The sequence below is a fragment of the Haliotis rubra genome, unplaced genomic scaffold (genome assembly GCF_003918875.1).
Source record: "Haliotis rubra isolate DU_JTF1 unplaced genomic scaffold, ASM391887v1 Scf922, whole genome shotgun sequence".
Lineage (NCBI taxonomy): Eukaryota > Metazoa > Mollusca > Gastropoda > Lepetellida > Haliotidae > Haliotis > Haliotis rubra.
The window spans coordinates 39,958-64,280 of NW_025767660.1; the positions used below are offsets into that span (position 1 = coordinate 39,958).

The 24,323-nt window shown below is 39.9% G+C and overlaps 1 protein-coding gene across 1 annotated transcript; it reads right to left on the reverse strand.

Annotated features, from left to right (window-relative positions):
• Positions 1-12,538: 12,538 nt before the first annotated feature.
• On the reverse strand, positions 12,539-21,572 carry LOC124264409. Its single transcript, XM_046699152.1, is given in 5 exon segments — positions 12,539-13,179; positions 13,182-13,328; positions 14,357-14,446; positions 16,948-17,126; positions 21,561-21,572. Coding segments are annotated over 5 exon segments (909 nt in total). The 5' UTR covers position 21,572; the 3' UTR covers positions 12,539-12,697.
• Positions 21,573-24,323: the final 2,751 nt, after the last annotated feature.

Below are 24,323 nucleotides of genomic sequence, written 5' to 3' on the forward strand. Positions count from 1 at the left end.
GTTTTATGGATAACAACTTCTTTATTTCGTGAGTGCGACGTTTCGATACAGATTCTTGTACCGTTGTCAAGCAAGAGTGATACATGAGGTGTAGGAGCTGCATATATATACTGTATAATGAAACAACATAATAGACAAAGGAAACAACATAATTGCCATGATTGGCTAAGCAGTAAGCTGAAGAAGCCAGTGAGTACACAAAGGAATGGAAGCCAGAGATGTAGTTACAATGAGATGTTTAAACAATAGATGCAATGTTTATACAATAGATTACAATAGCTAACCCCAATCATCAAATAGAGTGGTCCGACATCACCATTCTCGCCAACAACCAAACGGACTTCACTAAACGCAAGCTCACAGAAGCCATTCACATCAAACGCCACAAGCCCACCATCAACCGTGACCAAGGATACTTCATTCCATCAGCTTATGATCCACTCCTCCACCAAGCCCAATCTATTGTATAAACATTGCATCTATTGTTTAAACATCTCATTGTAACTACATCTCTGGCTTCCATTCCTTTGTGTACTCACTGGCTTCTTCAGCTTACTGCTTAGCCAATCATGGCAATTATGTTGTTTCCTTTGTCTATTATGTTGTTTCATTATACAGTATATATATGCAGCTCCTACACTTCATGTATCACTCTTGCTTGACAACGGTACAAGAATCTGTATCGAAACGTCGCACTCACGAAATAAAGAAGTTGTTATCCATAAAACTTGTTCTATATTGTACGTCTCAACTTCTAAAATGCCACTGGAACAAAAATACTAACTGTTCACCTGTCTTTGAATCTGGAGTTATGTTCTGCTAATATACACATTTAATACGTGAGTAATGAGTGAAAAAAAATTAAAAATTACAATCTTTAAATTCTCAATAATTTCTGGTTGTACTGTACATGAAGCTAAAAAGACCAACCCCACAAAATGTCACCGGCTCGAAAATACCGGTTGCCACATTCAGCATAAGTCATGATGTTGAAAAAGGCAAGGCTAAGTGTTAAAAACATTTGTTCATTTACATTTGAAAAATACAAAACTGTACTTAAAATCATCCAATCACAGCTGTCAGATGATTCAGTCTGCACTAAAGGCTTGTTAGATTCGTCACCACTCGCCCCTTTCCGTAACCTCCAAGGAGGCTTGTCCCATTGGTAACTACTCGCCTCTTTCCGTGACCATACGGCTTGCCGGAAGGACACGAGTAGTTACGAATGGACTCGTCCCGGAATAACGCGAATCACGAATGGGCTTGTAAACTACAGAAAGTACTTGGTGTACTACAGATGCTGATTTGGTGTAGTATAACATGGATGCACCATCTCAACAAGCGGAAACACACAAAACAGCCATGAACGTGGGGGCAAATAAAAAACATACATCCATGCTTTATGATGGCTAAAAATGGAACAAAAACACAATTCATTTTTATCGTGATGTATTTGATAGGGATTGTATAGGTGTGTTTTTGAGACATAATGTTGCAATATTTCGGTGATAATGTTCAGCGTAGAAACGATTTGATAACTTTAGTTTTTAATTTTCTAAAAGTTTTCTCGTGTCTACAATCTTTTGTCAGACAGTTTATATACCACAGTTAAAAATGAAAAATATTATTTTCTGGCGTCATGTAGTTCAAGTTAATGAGACACTGACGACAAGCAGTCTACGGAATTCTTTGTCGAAAATAAATTCATCTGAAGCAAAGACGACTAGTTGTATGACATACCCTATTCGTACGCATTGACTCGTGCCTTAGGGGGGGACTGTATTGAATCTCAACGAATGGCCGGCCTGAATCCTAACTCAGGGCAAGATATTTGGAGCCCATTTAACTCAATCAATTGTTTAGCCCATGGGTTTGTGGTTCAGCTAAGATAATTTGATGTCGTTAGTTGCTGAATCTTCGAACGGACACAAGTACTAACACGAGTGCACAATGGGAACTTTGAAAGCGGTTTTGTGTGGTTGTGGGAACGAATTGAACCTTGAAGCGCATGCCCAGCATTCTTTGTCAAGTTTCGTTCGAATAAAGGTGACGGCATTGACGGTATTCCTAATGGAGCCGATATACCATTTAATTTCCAGACAATGTGTGGGGGTATTTTCAAAATCAGGTTAATATTGAAAAGGGAATACGTTTGTTAATGCCAATTCATGTCAAAGCTAGTGAGTGAGTGAATGAATAGAGGTGCTGCAGTAATATCACGACGGGCCAAGGGAAAGTCAAAAAGGCCATAGATTTAAGTCAAAAGGGCCAAACTTTTAGAAAATAGTAAGATTAGAAGAAGCTTGTAACAAAACAGCAGTTTTGACTGTACAAGATGATCCCAGCTCTCCACAAGGGAGCCAGCCTCCCACAGTTACTGACTGACTGACTGACTGAGTTTGGTTTTACGCCGCTTTTAGCAATATTCCAGCAATATCACGGCGGGGGACACCAGAAATGGGCTTCACACATTGTTCCCATGGGGGGAATCGAACCCGGGTCTTTGGCGTGACGAGCGAACTTTTTAACCACTAGACTACCCCCATCACCTCTAAAAAATGTATGATGGTCAGAGCTTGAGACGAGTGAGTGAGTGAGTTTAGTTTTACGCCGCACTCAGCAATTTTCCAGCTATATGGCGGCGGTCTGTGAATTATCGAGTCTGGACCAGACAATCCAGTGATCACCATGCAGCATGAGCATCGATCTGCACAATTGGGAACCGATTGAGACTGGAATGTTTGAATCATTCTAAGAACAAAGTACAAACCGATCCTTCATTTCAAGGTCCGGCACAGAATTGGTCTTCATCAACTCATGCTTGGTTTAAGAGAAGACTAACGGGATCGGGTGGTCAGGCTCGCTGACTTCGTGGTCACATGTCATCGTATCCCAATTGCATAGATCGATGTTCATGCTGTTGATCACTGGGATTGTCTGGTAAAGACCCGGACCGCCGCCATATAGGTGGAATATTGCAACATTAAATCAACAAACAAATCTTGTTACTATGCTAACCAGTCGGCGTTCCTCGGTATCTGAGGCCATCACAGGCCAAACGTTAGCAGTGGAATTAAGACGATACTATTACAGGCACAGGGGCGTGTCACGCTTAGAAACAGCGTTAAAAAGACATATAGGTCAGGGGCGGATACAGGATTTTCGTTTGGGGGGGGGTGCACCCCAATCCTCGGAACCCTTGGCATAAAACATGTAGTACATTTGGAACACTCTTGACCCTACCCTAGTACTATATAAAAGGAAAGGGATGTAACGACGGAACCACCCCCTCCTCAATCTAAGTTAGATTTCACCACGTAAACTATTTTTAAGGCCCCGTCGCAGCCTACGGATCAAAAGCGAGATGATTTCCCTACAAAATGAGCTATAAATGGTCACAATCGGATCATTATTTCAAAAGTTATACGCCACGACTCACCGAAAACAGCAACCTCCGCAATTCCAAGCCAAAATCATGGATCACCCAAGACAGCGAAAACTCACCTTTTAAATTCGTTTATTAATTCCAGCCACGTTGACAGCACCTATGTAGGGCTAGATTCGATCGGCAGCGGCATTCCACGGGTCTAAAAACTTATTGCAACATCTACAAATCATTTCCTCGACAGTAAGCAGGCATTTTCTCCAAAACCATCGGCAATCATATTCACTCGTCGGCCCATAGATGGCTGGAATATTGCTAAAAGCGGCGTTAAACCAAATTCATTTACTCACTCACTCACTATTACAGGAAGTCACCAGCATATGCGTGTATACACATACCAGGGAACTATAAATTACAGACCTATTTCTGTCAGTTAGTATAAACAGAGATTATAACCGAGTGTGTTTCCGTATCATTATCATATATTAGGAATAAAATGCGAGCCTTTGGCGAATAAATTTTATTCCTAATGTATGACATTAATGATACGGAAACACACGAGGTCAATAATCTCTTTATCATATAATGTCATTCTTAAAATTACTCTAAAAATAGAAGCAAATCGTACGTGAATATATATTCGCATTCGCGTAAGAATACTTAGCGGTACACCAAGGTGAAGGTCGTTCATGACGGCGGCATATAGTTGTGACTAGTCGCTAATACAGTGCAAACATAACTCATGCTTAAAATGAGATCTTTCTGTCTAAAAAGAACAACAAAACGATGCATCGAACTATCGATGGATTGCAGTTGTTGAGTCTCCGATAGCAATTAATCGATGGTAGTATGTGTGGCTATCGATAGTTTAGTAATTACAGGAAGTTTAGTCGATCTGGGTTTCAAGCTTCTTGTCGGTTATAAAAGGAGACTGAAACACTTTCAACTTGTTTTTATTCCAATTAAGCTAACATTCATTTGGGAAATGACTTCAAATGAGTGAGTGAGTGAGTTTAGTTTTACGCCGCACTCAGCAACATTCCAGCTATATGGCGGCGGTCTGTAAATAATCGAGTCTGGACCAGACAATCCAGTGATCAACAGCATGAGCATCGATCTGCGCAATTGGGAACCGATGACATGTGTCAACCAAGTCAGCGAAACTGACCACCCGATCCCGTTAGTCGACTCTTACCTTCAAATGAGACAATTCAAGGAGAGAGAAAAACTGGTCGCAATAGACTATCACTGTTACTGTTGGTTCTCCCTCAATAGTCCCCCCTAATTATGGATACTATGTTTTAAGACCGAAAGTTTTGCAAATTTTCTTTGTAACTTGTGGAAGAGTTTTTCTTTCCACGACGTAACCCTTTGAGAATCATTCTGAAAATCACCTTTTTACTTTCTATTCATTTAAAACCAATAGGTCTTTCCAGGAATCACTGAGAGAACATGTTTTGAATATATATTCGTGTTTGTTGTTTCGAAAGCAGATCTTACAGCTTTTGAAGAACAAAAAAGATATTGAGTTGCTCCATTAGAGGAAATTGGTTTGAGGTCCAGTAACTGATGCCAATAAGGATTTCATAAATTTCTTCGAAGACTGTTCAGGAAAATCGTTTAAAGAATGGCGCCGTTTTTTCACATCCAAAGGGAAAAAGACAAACAAAAACCATGAAAGAAATCCATAAAAAGATATGCAATGTTGAAAGATGAAAAGAATGCTGTCGGTGATGTTCAGACAAGACAAAAAAACGTATAAAAGATCGGTCACCTATTATAATTCCCTTGACTACTAACAGCTCACAGAACACGGAATATGCCTCTGACCACAGGAAACAACGCGGTGTAATGATAGCATGCAGACTGGAGCTGGGATAGCTGGAGGTAGCGGAATGTGTAGCAGGGGCAACTTGATGAAAATTGCCTTAGCACCAAGGATATTCTGCTATCGTCTGCCACAGGAGGGGCGGTGGGGTAGCCTAGTGGTTGAAACGTTTGAACGTCACGCCGAAGACCCGTGTTCGATTCCCTACATGGGTACAATGGGTGAAGCCCATTTCTGGTGTCCCCCGCCGTGATATTGCGGGCATATTGCTAAAAGCGGCGTAAAACTAAACTCACTCACTCACTCTGCCGCAGGAGTTCGCCCGGGTTCTTGTTCCCAAATGGGTACAATGTGTGAAGCCCATTTCTGGTGTACCCCGTGATATTGCTGGAATATTGCTAAAAGAGGCGTAAAACCGCGCTTGCTTGCTCAATCCCCCACTCGTAAACTCGCTCACCTGCTCACGCATTCACGCTCACTCACTCACTCACAGCTGTACACCTAAGATTTCATCGTGCAAGCCGGTTTCTCGAGCGAAACTGAGCCCAGTTACACAAAGCGATTTCAGCGTTCAGGTGATCCTATCTCTAATGGTTTAATCGGCATTCAGTCACCGTATCGCTTTGTGGAACGACGCTCTGAGCGGTAATCCTGAACTGAACCCCGTCAAATTACTGATATATATAACAGAAACCAGTGTTTCGTCTTATCTTCCAGTGGTGCTCCGAACGAACTGTACAATATTTTGCGACAGAGATCCTCGATTAATAACATCATGTATTTTCCACGCCGTCGCCTCATGGCAAGAGTACATTGCGGTGTCAGGCATTACACACATAATATGTGAACACCTGGTGTCGTTACTGATGTCGTCACTGGTGTCGTCTCTGATTTCCTGTGGTTTACTTTTTAACTAGTATTTTGCCTTTTACGCAAATCTGTTTTGTCGGAAAAACGAGACTTGAAATTTTCTGATGTTGACTTTATTAACATGACATACCTAACTTGAACAAATTCGTTTCGATTGTTTGTTTGTTTGTTTGTTTGTTTGTTTGTTGCTTAACGCCGCACTCAGTAGTATTCCAGCTATATGACGGCGCTCTGTACATAATCCGAATCTGGACTGGACAATCCAGCAACTGACATCACGCATCCATCATCCATCAATGGCATCTCTATAGCATCTCTTCGTGCAGTATATCCACTAATGGATGGAGAACATATACATATTCCAATGGGAGTCCCTTACCTTAATACGCGACACCACATTTTCTATTCCATAGTGAGTGAGTTTAATTTTACGCCGCACTCAGCAATATTCCAGGCATATGGCGGCGGCCTGTAAATAATCGAGTCTGGACCAGACAATCCAGTGATCCACAGCATGAGCATGGATCTGCGCAATTGGGAAGCGTGTCAACCAAGTCAGCGTGCTTGACCACCCGTTCCCGTTAGTCGCCTCTTTTGACAAGCATGGGTTGCTGAAGAGCAATTCTTACCCGGATTTTCACGGGTAGCCTTATTAGGTAGGCTGAACTTCGGCTGTTACTGCATGTCAAGCTTTCTAGAATAGTGATAAAATGATGTCACACTCTTTTGATACTGAGACAATGGGTATTTTTGTTCTTCGAAAGGTTACAGGTGATGGATTCCATCTGCTTCCACGTGTTTGCGGGCGGTGGAGTAGTCTAGTGGTTAAAGCGTTGGCTCGTCACGCCGAAGACGCGGGTTCGAATCCCGACATGGGTACAACGTGTGAAGCCCATTTCTGGTGTCCCCAGCCGTGATGTTGCTGGAATATTGCTAAAAGCGGCGTAAAGCCAAACTCAGTCAGTCAGTCAGTCAGTCCACGTGTTTGCCATCACACGAACCCTGGGTCTCACTTGGAATGTGTAGGGGAAGTAAGAGATTTTACGTACGACTCAGATCGTTATGACAATTTGAAAACAGGCAGGATTCTGAAACTATTGATCACTAGATTGTCTAGTCCAGACGGGATTGTTTACAGGCCGCAGCCATATTGAATATTGAATTGGAATATTGTTGAGTGCGGCGTCAAACAACAAACAAAGGGATCAGATGTACGCTGCAGACTACGTTACTACATAACAAGGATATTACAGATGGTGTTCGCTCACATATATGGTTTATCACACATGCACACGCATGTGTCGTGATATAAATAAAAGCGCCAAAATTCGATCTATATTAAGAGAGTATGGTTTTACGCCGCTTTTAGCAATATTCCAGAAATGGGCTTCACAGATTGCACGCATGTGGGGAATCAAAAATGGTCTTCAAAGGGCGCCTTACGACGCTTGCTCAAAATTTGTTTGATCAGGGTTATAGCACTCAAGCCCTTCCTAAAGTTTAATGTTTAATATTAATAGTTAATGTCAGACATGTTGAGGATATTACCGAATTTGATCAAGTAAGTGACCAAATTAATGTCCAATGCATTTCCCTATTTAGACCAGTACCACGAGTGTGCTTGATTATTCAGATGAAGACTTGCCTTGCCTTGCTTTTGTGAAGGAAGGTTACACTCGCATATCTATGAACACCCGTTATCACCTATTTGATAGTGATTCATATTAAAGTGATATAGTGATACAGTAAGCGTTCGCCGAAGACCCCGGTTTGATTCCCACTTGCCCATTCCTGGTGTCCCCCGCCGTGAAATTACAGGAATAGTGATAAAGGCGGCGTAAAATTATACTCACTTATAATAGAGTAGGAATGGCTGAACGAACTCGGCTTGTCTATATTTCACTATGGAAATAGTTCGGGAGTTCAGTGAAGATATCATTGACTGCGTCTGTGAGGATATGACTTTGCTTCCAGAAAAGGGTAATGTGATTTCTCTTTTTTGATTCTTCAGGGTTTGTTTGTAGTTTAATCATCTTACCTTTGAATAAGACACTGCCTGTGTGTTCGTGGGGAGACTAGTGGTTAAAGCGTTCGTCGTCACGCCGAAGACCCGGGTTCGATTCCCCACATGGGTACAATGTGTGAAGCCCATTTCTGGTGTCCCCCGCCCTGATATTGCTGAAATAATGCTAAAAGCAGCGTAAAACTAAACTCACTCTCGCACCCGTGGGACTATTTTATCAGTGTTTCCTATCCGTAAATTGCATTTTCTAACCTTCTGACAGATGTACAAAAACGTTGATTACAATCGCTTCGTTTTTAGACCGATTCGAAATTGACGACGGTACACGAATGTCGCCAATGAAATTAGCTTTGGTTGATTGGCATTTTCGAGAGAGATTGTACGGAATGAGTCCACTTTATTTATCATATAGGAGTGGAGATATAATGAGAATATATAACGAGCTATACGGTTTATCTTTCCCTTGTCAAAAATACAAAATGGTGAAACGACCGGGTTACCTACCACATTAATTCTCACGGGAAAGATTAACTTTATTCCGAGTCTGGTTGTTTTATCTTTCCCATTACCATATCTACTGAAATCGTGTCAGGTAATCAAATCACTAACCAACTTCGAAACTTTAAATTAAGTTAACAATTTTATAAGTTAACATTGGCGAGTGCAGACCGTCAGTTGAAGTGTGTCACGTGTGATGACGCCATCTCAGCAGCTCAGTCGACAATCTTAAAGTTTTCAAGTTGAACATGTTGGTGCCAAACATTAACAGGAGCGAGTGAGTTTAGTTTTACGCCGCACCCAGCAATACCCACGCTATATGGCGGCGGTCTGTAAACAATCGATTCTGGACCAGACAATCCAGTGATCAACAGTACGAGCATAGATCTGCGCAATTGGGAACCGATGACATGTGTCAACCAAGTAAGCGAGTCTGACCACCCGATCCCGTTAGTCGCCTCTTACGACAAGCATGGGTTACTGAAGACCAATATTCTAACCGGGATCTTCACTGGTACATTAATAGGATGGCTATGGAGTGTTTATCACACTGTAGAAATACATTCGGAACTGTATTCACTTGAAGTAAATACTTCCAGAATGTCTACGCTGCACTCAGCAGTATTCCAGCTATATGGTGGCGGGCTGTAAATAATCGAGTATGGACCAGACAACCCAGTGATCAACAGCATGAGCACAGATAAGGGTATGATGAATTAGTTGCAATAAATTCAAATCTGCTCACACCAATCACAAGGACACTCAAACAAGCCAGCTGTTTTCAATATACTGTTTATTCTCAACTGAATTGTTTGGAAGGGTTCATCAGTCTAACAACAGACAGACAGGGTAAATAGGTCTCTAAAATGGGCGGAATGTAGGAAGAAGGATCACTAAACACAATCATAAAGTGCTTCTAAAATTATTCAGTCTATGCTAATATTAACACATTTACATACAGATTATATACTTTAGGTTGCAAGCTCAACCCCGCTCATATGAATGCATGTAGCCACACAATCCCTGTATTGCAAATTAGGGAGGCTTTCAAATACAATATATACTCTCTTCAATGACCAGATTTATCACTGAAAACAATTCATCATAAATCAATAACCAAATTCAGTGTTAACATTAAGAAGTCTCAAGGGACATCTGAGTGGGGCCATGGGACAGTGGTTAAAGCGTTTGCTTATATGCTGGAGTCAGTGAGTGAGTTGGGTTTTACACCGCTTTAAGCAATATAACAGCAATATCATGGCGGGTTCGATCACCAACATAGGTGTGTGCAGCCCATTTCTGGCGTCCACTGCCTCTATTGCTGGAATATTGTTGAACCCAGGTGTGGTATCGTGACAAACATTCCCAAAAGCACACGACATGACTTTGAGAGCAGCGGCTTTAGTGCAGTCGGCTGGAGCATACATACTTGGGCGGGAAGCACATGGCCCGATAACGTAATAGTCCCATCATGCATTGGGTAACTCAGGGAGCAGTTGTTTACATCCGGTAGTTAAGGGAGCATTACGTGTCAATTCAGTCACGTTAACAGTTACACTACTACACCAGGTCACCTCAGACCACAGTACTTGACAGTGGACATCAGTGTATATTGAAGAAAAGACAGCATAAAATAGTTCTCACTGGTGGTATTAAGGCATGGAAATGGTCATACAAAAACAACCCTTTCTTACAGGAACTGGGATTGGGTACACACAGTATTTGCATGGCATCACCTTTATGATATACACAAACAGATTCTTACATTCTTTCTATGAGTGAGTGAGTTTAGTTTTACGCCGCTTTTAGTCATATTTCAGCAATATCACACCAGAAATGGGCTTGACACATTGTACCCATGTGGGGAATCTTCAGCATGACACTTTAACCACAAGGCTTCCCCACCAACCCTTCTTTCTATAAAGAATCTCTTCTTAGCGAATAAAATGTCAAAAAGCCCCTATTCTTTAATGCCCTAAATCACTTCATTTTTATGATAATATTAGTTTGGTTTAAATCAAGTCAAACACTGATATAATACACTTCATATCTGATATATATATCTGTAATATGCAATAATATGGAAGTGTTCTGTGGAAGATCAGAGATAACACAGAAAGAGACTACTTGCTCTTGTGATATGTGTATATACGGGCAACCATATTGCCCATAAGGTTCCATCTTATTTTAAGCAGTTGCAGGATTTCCTACAGAAGATAATGGACCAGTAATCTTGTAATACCTTTAAAGTAGCAGCTACATGAAACAGTCTGTAAATAGTCAAGTCTGGACCAGACAAGATGACGACTGACATTATCAGCACTGATGTACACAATTGGGATAGCAAGACATGCATCAACCAGGTCAGCGAGACTGACCACCTGATCACCTTACAACAAGCATTGCATCGTAACCATTAATATCACAAATAACACTATTTAAAGATGCTTGTTGCTATAGTTACCACATGGTACAGTGTACAATTCTGAGTGCATTAGGGACTGTTCATAATTTATGGCTTGGGGGGTGGGTAGATGGGTTGGGTTGATGAAGATTTGTATGGAGAAGCATGTACAATGTCATTGATCCCCCACTAAAATTTATGTACAAAGTAAGTGACCCCATGCATGTCATGTACAAGATCAATGACCCCCCCCTCGATATTTTTAAGCGTAATTTTTAAATATTTTCTTGTACAAAATTGATGCCCACCCCCTAATACATGTGTACAAAATTGATGACCCCCTACCTACCCAGACAAAATGGGTGAACCCCCCTACCTACCCAAAACAAAATTGATGACTCCCCTACCTACCCAGAACAAAATGGGTGACCCCCCTACCTATCCAAAACAAAATGGGTGACCCCCCTACCTACCCAAAACAAAATTGATGACTCCCCTACCTACCCAGAACAAAAAAATGGGTGACCCCCCTACCTACCCAAAACAAAATTGATGACTCCCCTACCTACCCAGAACAAAATTGATGACCTCCCTACCTACCCAGAACAAAATGGGTGACCCCTCCTTAAAATCATCATCACCCCACCTAGCCATATGCCTTATCGCATATCTTGAGTTTATATTGAGTTATATTTCGAGTACAGCTCTTTATTACAGCGAATATGGCAGTTTAAAAGGATATACATATCATTGTTATGTCACATACTGTGTAGTATCCTATTGCTGTAGAAAAACCTTCAACTGCTAAAATCATATACATGTGTACATTTGACAACACTGACTTATTACCACAAACAGATCACAAGTTGTCGTTTTGCAATCGAATATATCACTGTCATACAAGATTAACATTTCTATGATGGAACAAAAATGAAACAAGATCATATACAGAACAACCAGAAATTATTTAGAATTTAAAGATTGTAATTTGAGTGTTGTATTGGGTTGTGTATGGAAATAGTCAACCGCAAAATAGCAAATAGAACCCGTTCCAGACGAGCGAGAGTAGACAGACATGCTTACCAGCAGTTTATCACTTTACATACCCTCAGCCCCTTAATGGTAAAATGGACTGCACCGCTATTCAGATTCACGGGTTGAAATGACAGGTCGGCAATATTCATAAGTTCGTCTCACAGTAAGAGGATGGGAAAACTGAGATGGGAAAACTGTTTACTATTTCCGTTGGAATGAAACTTCAGGGCAGGTGGGAGATAAGAACTACAGATGAATGTGGACAGCCAATTTAAAGTATTTTACAAATGTTCTCAGACAAAACTGTTTTTTTCTGCTTACTTTCTTACTGACCCTAGCCTGCAAGTCAGTAAAGCATAAACTGATACATCGCTTGAAAGGTTGGTTGGTTTGTTGTTTAATGATGCACTCAGCAATATTCCAGCTACATGGCGGCGGCGGTCTGTAAATAATCGTGTCTGCACCAGACAATCCTGTGATCAACAGTATGAGCATCGATCTACTCAACTGGGATGCGATGACATGTGTCAACCAAGTCAGCGAGTCTGACCACCTGATCCCGTTAGTCGCCTTTCACAATAACCATGGGCTACTGAAGACCAATGCTAACCCGGCCCTTCACAGGTGTTGCTTGAATGGAATGACCCAGGTAAGCTACATCACTCGTCCCAGCACGGTACCTAGCGTCGTCAACACAACACACATTATGAGTTCTTCCTTATAACACAGCTGAAAGAATGGAATATTATTTTTCTTTGCCCATCGAAGGAACACAACAACGGGAATAACAACATGTAAAAAGTCCGGAATCATCAGGCCGATATTACGAATATTCTGGAATGCTGTTCCATGTCCCTCAATGACATGAGAAATAAACTGATCAAGTCCGCTAACAAGAATATGAATGGTATTGATGGTAACAATGGCGGAGATCTTCCACGACGCAACATCATTCTCTTCATTGCAAAGGCTGAGGACGATGACGGTGGCGATGATCTCCGTGATGGCGAAGAACATGTGGTGTTTGAAGTAGGTGTAGAATTCCTCGTTGTAGTAGCTGAAGAAGGACCACCAGGAGTAGTAGTGGGGATAGAGGTTGATGATGTACAGCAGAAACATACTCCATCGGACAGATCCCGCCGGAACAACGCTACCAGGTACTTGACACTCTCGTAGAATAGCAGAACGAACAAGACTGTAGCAATCCAAATCTTGAAGGTTTCTTTCGTTGCATTGAAGTAGATGTGTTTGTATGACACACCCGGGCCAGGCATCTCGTAACGACCTGCGAAGATTTGAGTAAGTTGGATTTAAACCAAATTTAAAGCCACTTTGAAGGCTTTCCCAGATACATCATGTTGCAAATATTTATTCAGTAACATATTAGATGTCTACCAAGAATTATTTGCTACAGTACCAAAAAAACAAACACAAAAAAAAATTCTGTTGGCTTGAGTTACCAACACTACGTTACAGCTCTTAAAACAATTCTTGTATTATTCATACTTAACAGATTGGTTATTACCTTCACAGAATTAGTGTTGGGAATTGGTTAAAATCTCACAATTGATGATTGGTTCATTACAAACGATCAATCATCAAAAAGCATTGGTTAGCGTGATTTATCAAACTCTCCTAGTTATGTTTGTTAATGCACAAAAAAATATAGAACAAACATGTAGTTCTTTCAGGGTTTGCATAAAAATTGCAAATTGCACAAAATGCATTTACAAATTTCACATCTTTAAAGGATGACTAGCATGTTAAGAACATAAATTTCCTGGAGCCTTTGAGATAAATTCAATGATGACAAGGAACAAGCTTGTAGTACTTATGAAATGTAACAGACAAAACCAACCTTGTGAAAAATGTTGTTAATGCAAACAAGTGTGCCAAAATTGTTCGATTATGAGAAAACATGATTGACGGCTTGGTCACTTCGTCATTGCGACCAATCTTCGATAATTTCAATTAATTGGACCACCGCTACACAGAATATGTATTATTTTTTTCATTGAAATTTACTGAAGACCGTTTAGTTTAAATAAAGCTGCAATCAAGTATAATCAATTTAATTATCAATGCATATACCTTTGGAGCAAGAAACATGCAACTTATGAAATATGAATGCTGTCGACATTTTATTCTACTTGCACAAATTAGTCTCTCTCAAGTGCAGTTTATTTTTAAATGTAATGATATTCTTTGCAAAAGCTAAACACATTGTTATTATCACAATTATGAATTTTTACAACTTTGGGTGAAAATATTGAAATGTTGTGAATGTATCCATTCTGCTATAGCAGCTCCTACCTCTGAACACTGTGTCGAAGCAGGTACACCCGCACCCATACTTGTCAATGGGAGGTTTGTCTGGCACCCAGATCAGCCGGTAGAACACACCTGGAACAACACAACAATGTTGTTTGGGTTTAATGTTTAATGCCACACTCTGCCATGTTCCAGCTATCTGTTGACAATCTGGAAATAATTAAGTCTGGACCAGACAATCTAGTGACCGGCATGAACATCGATCCACTGTTTGCACAGTCATCTACCAAGTCACCAAGTCTAAACACCTAATACCAGAGCTACAGGTAACTTTTGGGGTCATTGAGTTATGTACTCGCTCGTGTTTCTCAACAGGGTATCCTAATTTTTCTTTTGAGTAACCAAATAAATTGTACCCATCTCACTCAAAGTCAATTGGTTTTCTTGCCATTTTCCATTAATTGTAAAAATATAATAAAGTTTAAATGTTGGTTCAAGAGCTTGTTGTTAATATTTGATCTGTTATATGAGAAACCATAAGAAAGACTGCATGTTGCCAAGTTCAGGTGCTGAAATAGAACCTCTCAACAAACCTCAGTTATTTTATCTACTTTTATTTGTATGCGTGTAATATCAAATTTATTGAGTATTTACAAAACTTCAAGGTGATATTCCTACAAAGTCGCAACTCATGGGTGTGTTATCTATTCAGTCCAGGGTTATCAAAGATGCAACAGAGGATTCTACATTTAATTAGGAGATAAACATCATGTGTTGGCCAATTTCTGGGTGTTATTGAGTATTTAAAGCAAGGGAATTCATTTGGAACCGACGGCGTTAGCCAGAGGTTTCAAATGAAATATTCCCTTGCTTTAAATACTCAATAACACCCGGAAATTGGTCAACACATGATGTTTATCGACATTGTAAACACAAAAGTAAACCAAAAGGTCTGCACTCATTGACATCGAGTTCGGGTACAGCAGTGAAATGTCATCAGCCGGACGTTTCAGCTGTCTCCCGTTGTTAGCATCTGCAACTGCTCATTTGTGATATGATTTGATTGACGTCATCACAGCTGACAACGTAACAATACAATGGTGTGAACGATGTTTCTACATATTAATACTCAGAGAATTTCCGGGAATCAAATACCATTCGATCATGTTTTTCCACCAATCAGATTTAATGAACACAGTGACTTTTACTTTACAATATAGGATCATCATATATCTGCTACAGGGTTCTGCACGTAGTTCCAACTTATCATATACAGGTCTCGATTAAAGTGATGTTAACTTACTTGCACCAGGTGCAACCTAAGATAACAACCTAGTTGCACGAGCCAAATTCCGGTGGCAACGTAGTGTGTTAAAACATCAGAGGTTTCGGTGCACATGAACAGATTTCCGTGATGTAGTACCCACGAAACCATAGCAACACAGACACACAGATGATCCCTGTTTACAAGAGCTGTCATAGCCGAAACATGTATAAGTCATAACTATTCAAAGTTTAGAAGAAAAATGAGCTGACATATTTATGCTCATAATGTTAGATTTATTGTTGATTTATTTCTCAAAACTTGACTTGCACCATGTGCAAGGTAGACTCATAATTCTGTTGCACCTCGTAATATTGGGTTGCACCACTGGAGCCCTGATATATGTTACGTAAGGTTATGTAATATGTTGAATAGGGCAATGCACAGATTTCACGGCAATTAACATGAACACAGGGGTACAGATAAGCTGAGTATCTGCGTAAATTACGCAAACATTTATGTGAAAACTCAATTCCTTTCAAGTCTATTGCATACAAGTATGCTTGAATTTTTGTAAATACTCATTAAATTTGATCTAATATGTGTACACACAAAGATGTCAAATCTTAGCTTGCGTACTGTAACATTCAGCAAATCTACTAGAATTTGAATTAAGCAGACCCATGTGTCACAGATGGAGGTTACTGGCGATAGATACAATAACTGAGGTATATTATGATGTTCTATTTCAGTACATGAACTTGGCAACTTGCAGTTTTTCTTATCTTTTCTCATATAACAGATCAAATATAAATAATCTTTTTTCACAAATAATCAAAAATGGCAAAATACCCAATTGAGTTTGAGTGAGGTGGGTATAATTTATTTGGGTGCTCAAAGGAAAATTAGGATACCCAATTGAGATTGAGGACCTAGGCTTATCCACGAGATCGGCTTATCTACAGTAAAATACAAACTGTAAATCCTGAAATGAACACAATCTCTCATATGACTGATGGGCCCATTCAGTAAAGAGAACATGGTTTCATAGATGTATTTAAGTCATATCTTAATCCAACGTTACACCAATCGAATCAAACATCAAATACCAATGCTTATCATTGCTGAGTAGAGTTCTGCCACAAATACATTAAATAGGGTTTTCCTAAAGCTGACTGACTGACTGAGTTTGGTTTTACGCCGCTTTCAGCAATATTCCAGCAACATCACAGCAGGGGACACCAGAAGTGGGCTTCACACATTGTACCCATGTGAGGTTTCGAACCCGGGTCTTCGGCGTGACGAGCCAACGCTTTAACCACTAGGCTACCCCACCCCACCCATACCTATGTAGAAGAAAGGAACATACCTATGTGCAAGAAGGGCAACATAATGATGATCAACGCTCCAAAGAAAACCGCATAAAACTTGTCCTTGAAGTGAAACCCTGACTGCTGGTAATGCAAGTCGGTCAGCTGTTTCTCCATGTACGCCTTCATTCTCTCCCGCGTACTTGCGTCCTTGGACCGCAGTCCGTCTTGGTAATAACTGAAATGTCATAAAATCAAACATTTTAACTGTTCATAAATTCACCTACAGGCATTTTGCTGTATTTTACTTAGTGTTGGGAATTGGTTAAAATCTCATAATTGATGATTTGTTCATTACAACCGATCAATCATCGAAAATAATTGGTTAGCATCACTTATGAAATGTGTTAATGTACAAACATATAAGGAAAAACACAGGGTTTTTATGAGTTTTGGGGGCAAAATTTCACATCTTTAAAGGATGACTAGTATGTTAGGAACATATATTTCTTGGAGTCTTTAAGATAAATTCAATCATGACTTGGAACGAGCTTGTAGTGCTTATGAAATGTAACAGACAAAACCAACCTAGTGAAAATTACTGTTAATGAAAACAAGTGTTCTAGAATTGTTTGTGTTCGATTATGGGAAAACATTATCGATTGCTTGGTTGTTTAGTCACTGCAACCAATCTTTGATTATTTCAATTAATCGGACCACCACTAATTTTACTCCAACATTATGAAAAGATGAATTCTGATCCATGAGGCAATATTTATTAAAGTGCAAGTGATACCGTGGCAATTCTTTTTTTGTTTCCATTTACATGTTGAACCTGTATAAATATTGTACTACTGTTTTCTGATTGGCATAGAATGTACGGGACTTCTGGTCCATCACTACTCTGAATGATAAGCTTCATTTGTTTAGTTGCCTTCGGTATGTCCAGGGTCTTTGTATTGATGGATTTATTTGCACAGTTTTCTTCAAGTTTACCCCCTATTAACACAAAAAATATTCAGAATTCATAAGTGAATGTACATTAGGCCATGACTTTGCTGACAATGTTTTTGAAAGTATTTCTTTCATAGACACATGCAGTCTCATATTCAAACATTGGATGATACACAATAATATTCATTGTACAGAAGTCATGACAAGAAATATAAAGGTGATGTAGTTAAAAGAAATTTCAAGTGTCACAGTAGACTACTAGTGGTGTTTCGATTAATTGAAATAATCGAAGATTGGTCGCAGTGACCAAACGACCAAGCAATCGATCACATTTTCTCATAATCAAACATAAACCATTTTGGAACTACTGTTTTAGTCTTTGAAATACTTGACAATGGGACATATCTTAGAAGTTGTCAGGGCCTGAAAACGTGTTTAATTCTTAGAAAACCCACTTCAATAACTGAAAAGCCATGACTGAATATTTCTCTAAGACTCCGGGAAGTTTATGTTCATGATATATTAGTCATCACTTAAAAGTAGCAAGTTGTATCATGTTATACATATTTGCAATAACAACCTGGATAGAAAAATCTGAAAAATGACGCCAACCAATTTTTTTCGATGATTGTTCGTTGGTAATGAAGCAATCATCAATTGTGAGATTTCCACCAATTCCCAACACTACAGACTACACTACACAGCTTCACAGCATCATCATATTTGGTTGAAGGATCCTTGAAATTTGTTATAGGCGCCCAAAGGACCCTAGTTTAGTACATCAAGGTGAAACCCTCCTGTCAGGAATATGCATAATCTCTCAAAGTTTCAGGTACACTGAGAGTGAGTGAGTGAGTGAGTTCAGTTTTACGCTGCACTCAGCAATATTCCAGCTATATGGCGGCGGTCTGTAAATAATCAATTCTGGACCAGACAATCCAGTGGTCAACAGCATGAGCATCGATCTACGCATTTGGGATACGATGACCTGTGTCAATTAAGTCAGCGAGCCTGAACACCCGATCCCGTTAGTCGCCTCTTGCAACAAGCATGGGTTACTGAAGATCAATTCTAACCCAGATCTTCATGGGTCAGATACACTGAGAACAAACATGACCCTAAAATATTTCAGGCATTATAGGTACAACCTGATTGAAACAAAACAAGTATATTTTATGGATAAATGAAGAATGTTAAAAAGCCCGTTATCATTATTATCTGATTATTATCTGAAATGATTTCAATGATTTTAGTTTTACAGTTATGTTTAATAGTATCAGTATTCTAATACTACCATGTCTTGCTACTACTGGACAAAACATGAAGACTTCCTTCTGCTGTTTCTTTCTTTCTCTATTTTCAGCTCTCCACTTTCTTATTATAGACTTTTAAATGCAAATGGAAAGATAATGAAATTTATATACATAACATATGGTCTCTGTGGAAGTTTGTAACAAGAAAGTTTAGAAGTCAAAATAGAGACGTTACAGAACATAATGAGGCATACAATCTTATGGATAACAAATTCTTATTTATTGCCTAGAGTGTAAAAATCTACACCGAAAAGTTGCTTAAAGCAACAAACAATAAGATCAATATGAACAAACTTATGGATAACAACTTCTGTATCTGTATCGAGATGTCACACTCACCAAATAAAAGAAGTTGTTAGCCATAAAGTTTGTCCATATTATACTTCCCAACTTCTAAAATGCCACCCAAAGAAGAAACAATAAGTTGTTATCCATAAAGTTGTATGCGTCATTATTGACTCGCCAACACCTAGAATGCAGGTCAAACAATTACGAAAATGTTGGTTGACTAAGAAGACAGCATCATGCAACAACAAATAACAACAACTGACAGTTTCAGTGGTGTTACAATCATGCTTATCACACAGCATGCAGGTGCTGTGAATTGTGCACTGGGGTGGTGAGGTGAAATTGGGTTTAACGTCGTGCTTGAGAATATTTCACTCATATGACGACGTGCATGCGTGTGTATGTGTATGTGAGGCTGCTTGTACTAGCACAGACTGAAGCTGGTTTTATAGTGCTAGCCCACTGAGATACCATGCCGCATCGAAGCATGAATACCCCACTCAGACACAGTATACTGACTCCGAGCCGACCAGTCCTTGTTGTACCCATTAATGCCAAGCGCCAGACAGGGACCAACAAGTACTATATTTTAACGTCTTTTGGTATGACGCGGTCGGGGATCGAACCCGCGACCTTCCCCTCTCTGGGCGGACACTCTAACCACTACACCACGGAGGTGGTAAATAGTGCACTGGGTGTTATCAGGGCTCGATTTAGTGTTTTGTTACTTGCACTGGTGCAACCCAATATTACAAAGTGCAAACTAGTTATGAGTCTTACTTGCACAAGGGGCAAATCAACTTTTGAGAAAGAAACCAACAATAAATCTAACATTATAATCATATATATATGTCAGCCTATTTGTCTTCTAAACTTTGAATAGCTATGGCACTGAAATAATGCTATTCATATACACGTTTCGGCTGTAACAGCTCTTGTAAACAGGGATCAGGTGTATATGGAAATATGTTTATGTGCACCGAAACCTCTGACGTTTTAACACACTACGTTGCAACTGGAATTTGGCAAGTGCAATTAGGTTTTTATCTTAGGTTGGACCTGGTGCAAGTAGGTTAACCTCTCATAAATCGAGCCCTGGTTATATAGAGCACAACATGCAAGAGGCATTACTTAGTGCATTACATGGGCATCATGCAGTAACAAGGTCAAGGATGTGCTCATCAGGTTGTGGATAGCCATATGCATCGGCCCTGAGACCTCCACATGACTTTAGCACAAAGACTGTTGTAAGCATGGGAGTTACGGAAATCTTGCATCAAAGAACAGGACCCAGGGATGAGTGTTAATTGGTGCTTCACCAGTCAACTTGGTGAGTGAAATGTGAACTTAATATCTGCAATTATTGTATTGAAAGTGCTCCAAATGTTTCATAGCATGTTAATAGTGTTATGAATATATTGCTAATGATTGCATGAATGCATATAAAATTACCAAAATGTAGTAAGAATATGTGAATTTAGTGGTGTGAATATATGACTATGGATATATATTCTGTCATTAGTGCATATTTAATGCAATCTGGTGTCAGATATCTTGTTTTAAACCAACTTGTTACAAATGCAATGAACTGACAAAGTAATTGGATACGGATCCCCCAAATTTGAGTACGGATTATCTAGATCATCTAGACGAATCATCCAAATAACATAATAATTTTCCAAATCAGATATTGATCGAAGTTTCAGGCGGATTAGCCATTTTCAGACTCAGTGGGTACGGATCAGTCACCGATGAGACAATTTCCGTACCATCGGAAAAGAAGATCAGATTTCGATTCCCAAATCGGGCCCCCAAATCGAAAAAAGCACATTGTTTTGGGTTGTATTATACCCTGTTCTCTTATCATACACGTGGTTATTTTGCGTTCAGTCGAATTAAACATTATCTGGTCAGTAGCTCTTCCACAAGCCGACTACCTGGCGACTAGTCTGATAGTTTCATGCTTGTCAGGTGCAGGCAAAGCACAGTGTCACAACAACAACATGCGATACCGTTACCTCGAAGATAAACTGAGAGATAATTAGAACTTTGCGCCTGGAATCTCTTCCTTGGAATATAAGGCGATAATAATGAAGAGAAGGATATTTCAAGCCCACCTGTCCGCCATTCTGAAATGTACAAGGTCAAGGTAAATGTCCTACTTCCGGGTCCATTGGTGGACTAGGATTCAGTCTACTAATGCAAAAAGCGCACAACCTAACAATGCACCAATAGTGGAACCAGTTAGCATAAGGAGCTGTGCGTGAAAATAACATTTGAACATGTAGCGTGACGTTAATGACAGAAAAAGAAATGACTCAGTGTTTGAGTTGTGTGTTATCAGCTGAATTGATAAAATTTAGGAGTTTTAGGAGTCATCATTTTCCTTTATGTGTTTCCCAAACACACACATAGATAATGAATGCGACATGTTTTATATTTACAGCTATAATAGTCTGTTTGCAGTGAAAACGTACGTACCGATGTATTTCACTTTAACCAAAAAAGTAAATCAAGTAAAGTGAAATTAAGATTGCGAATCCTCTATAATTATCTTGCCAACTGAACATCTAAAACTCAGAATTTTATTCAACTTAGGATAAAAGTAAAACGATCATGTATTCAAATCGCTATTATTGGTTTGTCTTACAAGGGGGTAAGCGCAGTAATTGGAACAGTGAAACAAATGCACGTGCGGTACGTGATGAGTGTTAACTTCGACCAACCCAACTTGTTCTTGGTGTTTCATTTAATGTGCACACCCCCTTGTAGTGCAGACCAATAATAGCGATTTGAATCTATGATCGTTTGTTAAACTACTTTTATCCCACGTTGGATAACATTCTCAGATTTAAATGTTCATTTGGCAAGGTAAAATTATGAGGATTCGCAATCTTAAATTTGCTTTATTTATTGTTTAAAGCGAAATTCATTGGTGAACCGCCTCCGTGGTGTAGTGGTTAGAGCGTCCGCCCAGAGAGCGAAAGGTCGCGGGTTCGATCCCCGACCGCGTCATACCAAAAGACGTTAAAATATAGTACTTGGTCCCTGCCTGGCGCTCGGCATTAATGGGTACAGCAAAGACTGGTCGGCTCGGAGTCAGTATAATGTGTTTGAGTGGGGTATTCATGCTTCAAGGACTGGTCGGCTCGGAGTCAGTATAATGTGTCTGAGTGGGGTATTCATGCTTCACTGCGGCATGGTATCTCAGTGGGCTAGCACTATAAAACCAGCTTCAGTCTGTGCTAGTACAAGCAGCCGGACATACATATACACACACGCATGCACGTCGTCATATGAGCGAAATATTCTCAAGCACGACGATAAACCCAATTTCACCTCACCTCACCTCATTGGTACGTTTTCACCGCAAACAGACTGTAGTGTACTATTCAATTCAAAAAGTAGACCCGGTTTTGCTGAGATGCGTTTCCATCACGTTTTTGTTTCAAATCTCTCTTGTCATTATTCAAGGTAGAATATTCTCTCGGTGTGTCCATGGATTCGTTTATTCAAGCGTTGTCGGTATTTATTGATCTGTCAAATCCGTTGTATTTAAAATCAAAGACAGATATACCGGGCGGTGTACGGAAACAAACCAACAAATGTTTTTAAGAAACTCTCGAGTAAAGACATTTGCAATCAAGTTCACATTTGTCATGCAATTTCATCCGATTATATTGACAGTAGCAGGTGACCTCGCCTGTATGAACACTACCAACACACTAAAAACAATATACATATATCTCAAGTAAATAATGTTTTACATTATATCGATTCATATATTTCACATTTACCCAGAGCTATATTTCCATAATAGACGATGGGCGAGCCTGTGTTGATTGACAGCCATATATTGTGTCTCGGGCTACGCCCTCGACATATTCAGCTGTCAATCAACACCGGCTCGCCCATCCTCTATCTGGACAAACCTCTCGTTTTTAGATAGAACTACTACATAGACGCTGTGGTTTATGCTCCTTGAAATATGACGTCACTGATGATGTCACTGATAAAGGAAAGACGTCATTAGACCTTATCAGACGGTAGACGCACGACACGTTGTGTAGGTACAAGTGTGTTATTCTTGTGCCTCAAGGCGCAGCCTACTGTTTTACCGCCCGCTGGCTTTGTGTACCGCTCAGTGCCGCACTGTGATGACTTCGCGGTTTCAAAAAGTGAGTAAGTGAGTGAATATGGTTTTACGCCGCTTTTAGCAATATTCCAGCAACATCACGACGGGGGACACCAGAAATGGGCTTCACACATTGTACCCATGTGGGGAATCGAACTCGGGCCTTCGGCGTGACGAACGAACGCTTTAACCACTAGGCTACCCCACCGCTCCGGTTTCAAAAAGGTATACGTTGTACAAAACGTGTCACCACGTTCCTTCTTCTGCATACAGCGTAACCATTTTGTATAACATTATATTCAAGTCTATTGTCTTTCCCACAGGATCTTCAAATGCAAAACTTATTTGCACGGCATAGCCTTTGCTGAATATGGGTTTCATACATTAAATAGATCTCCCTACTCTTCAGCCCTCACGTCGAAACATACGCAATTTCATCACAAATATAACTGCACTTTGCATTTTTTAATTCTGTCAGGGAGGGCAAAATTACTAAAATCTGCACACATCGTAAATCTCGCCATTTTTGTCACATTACTAAATCACCATTCAAGGCGTTTTTTAGTAGTGGTATTGGCATACAACAAGCGATACGATACATCACGATACTAAAATTGTAGTCACGACGATATACATGCATTGCCAAAGTATTGTGCACTGAAGCTGCGATGCGATACGAATCCCGATTATGATATAAAGGAGGCGATATGACACGTATCACGATACTAAAATCTTTCATTCTAAC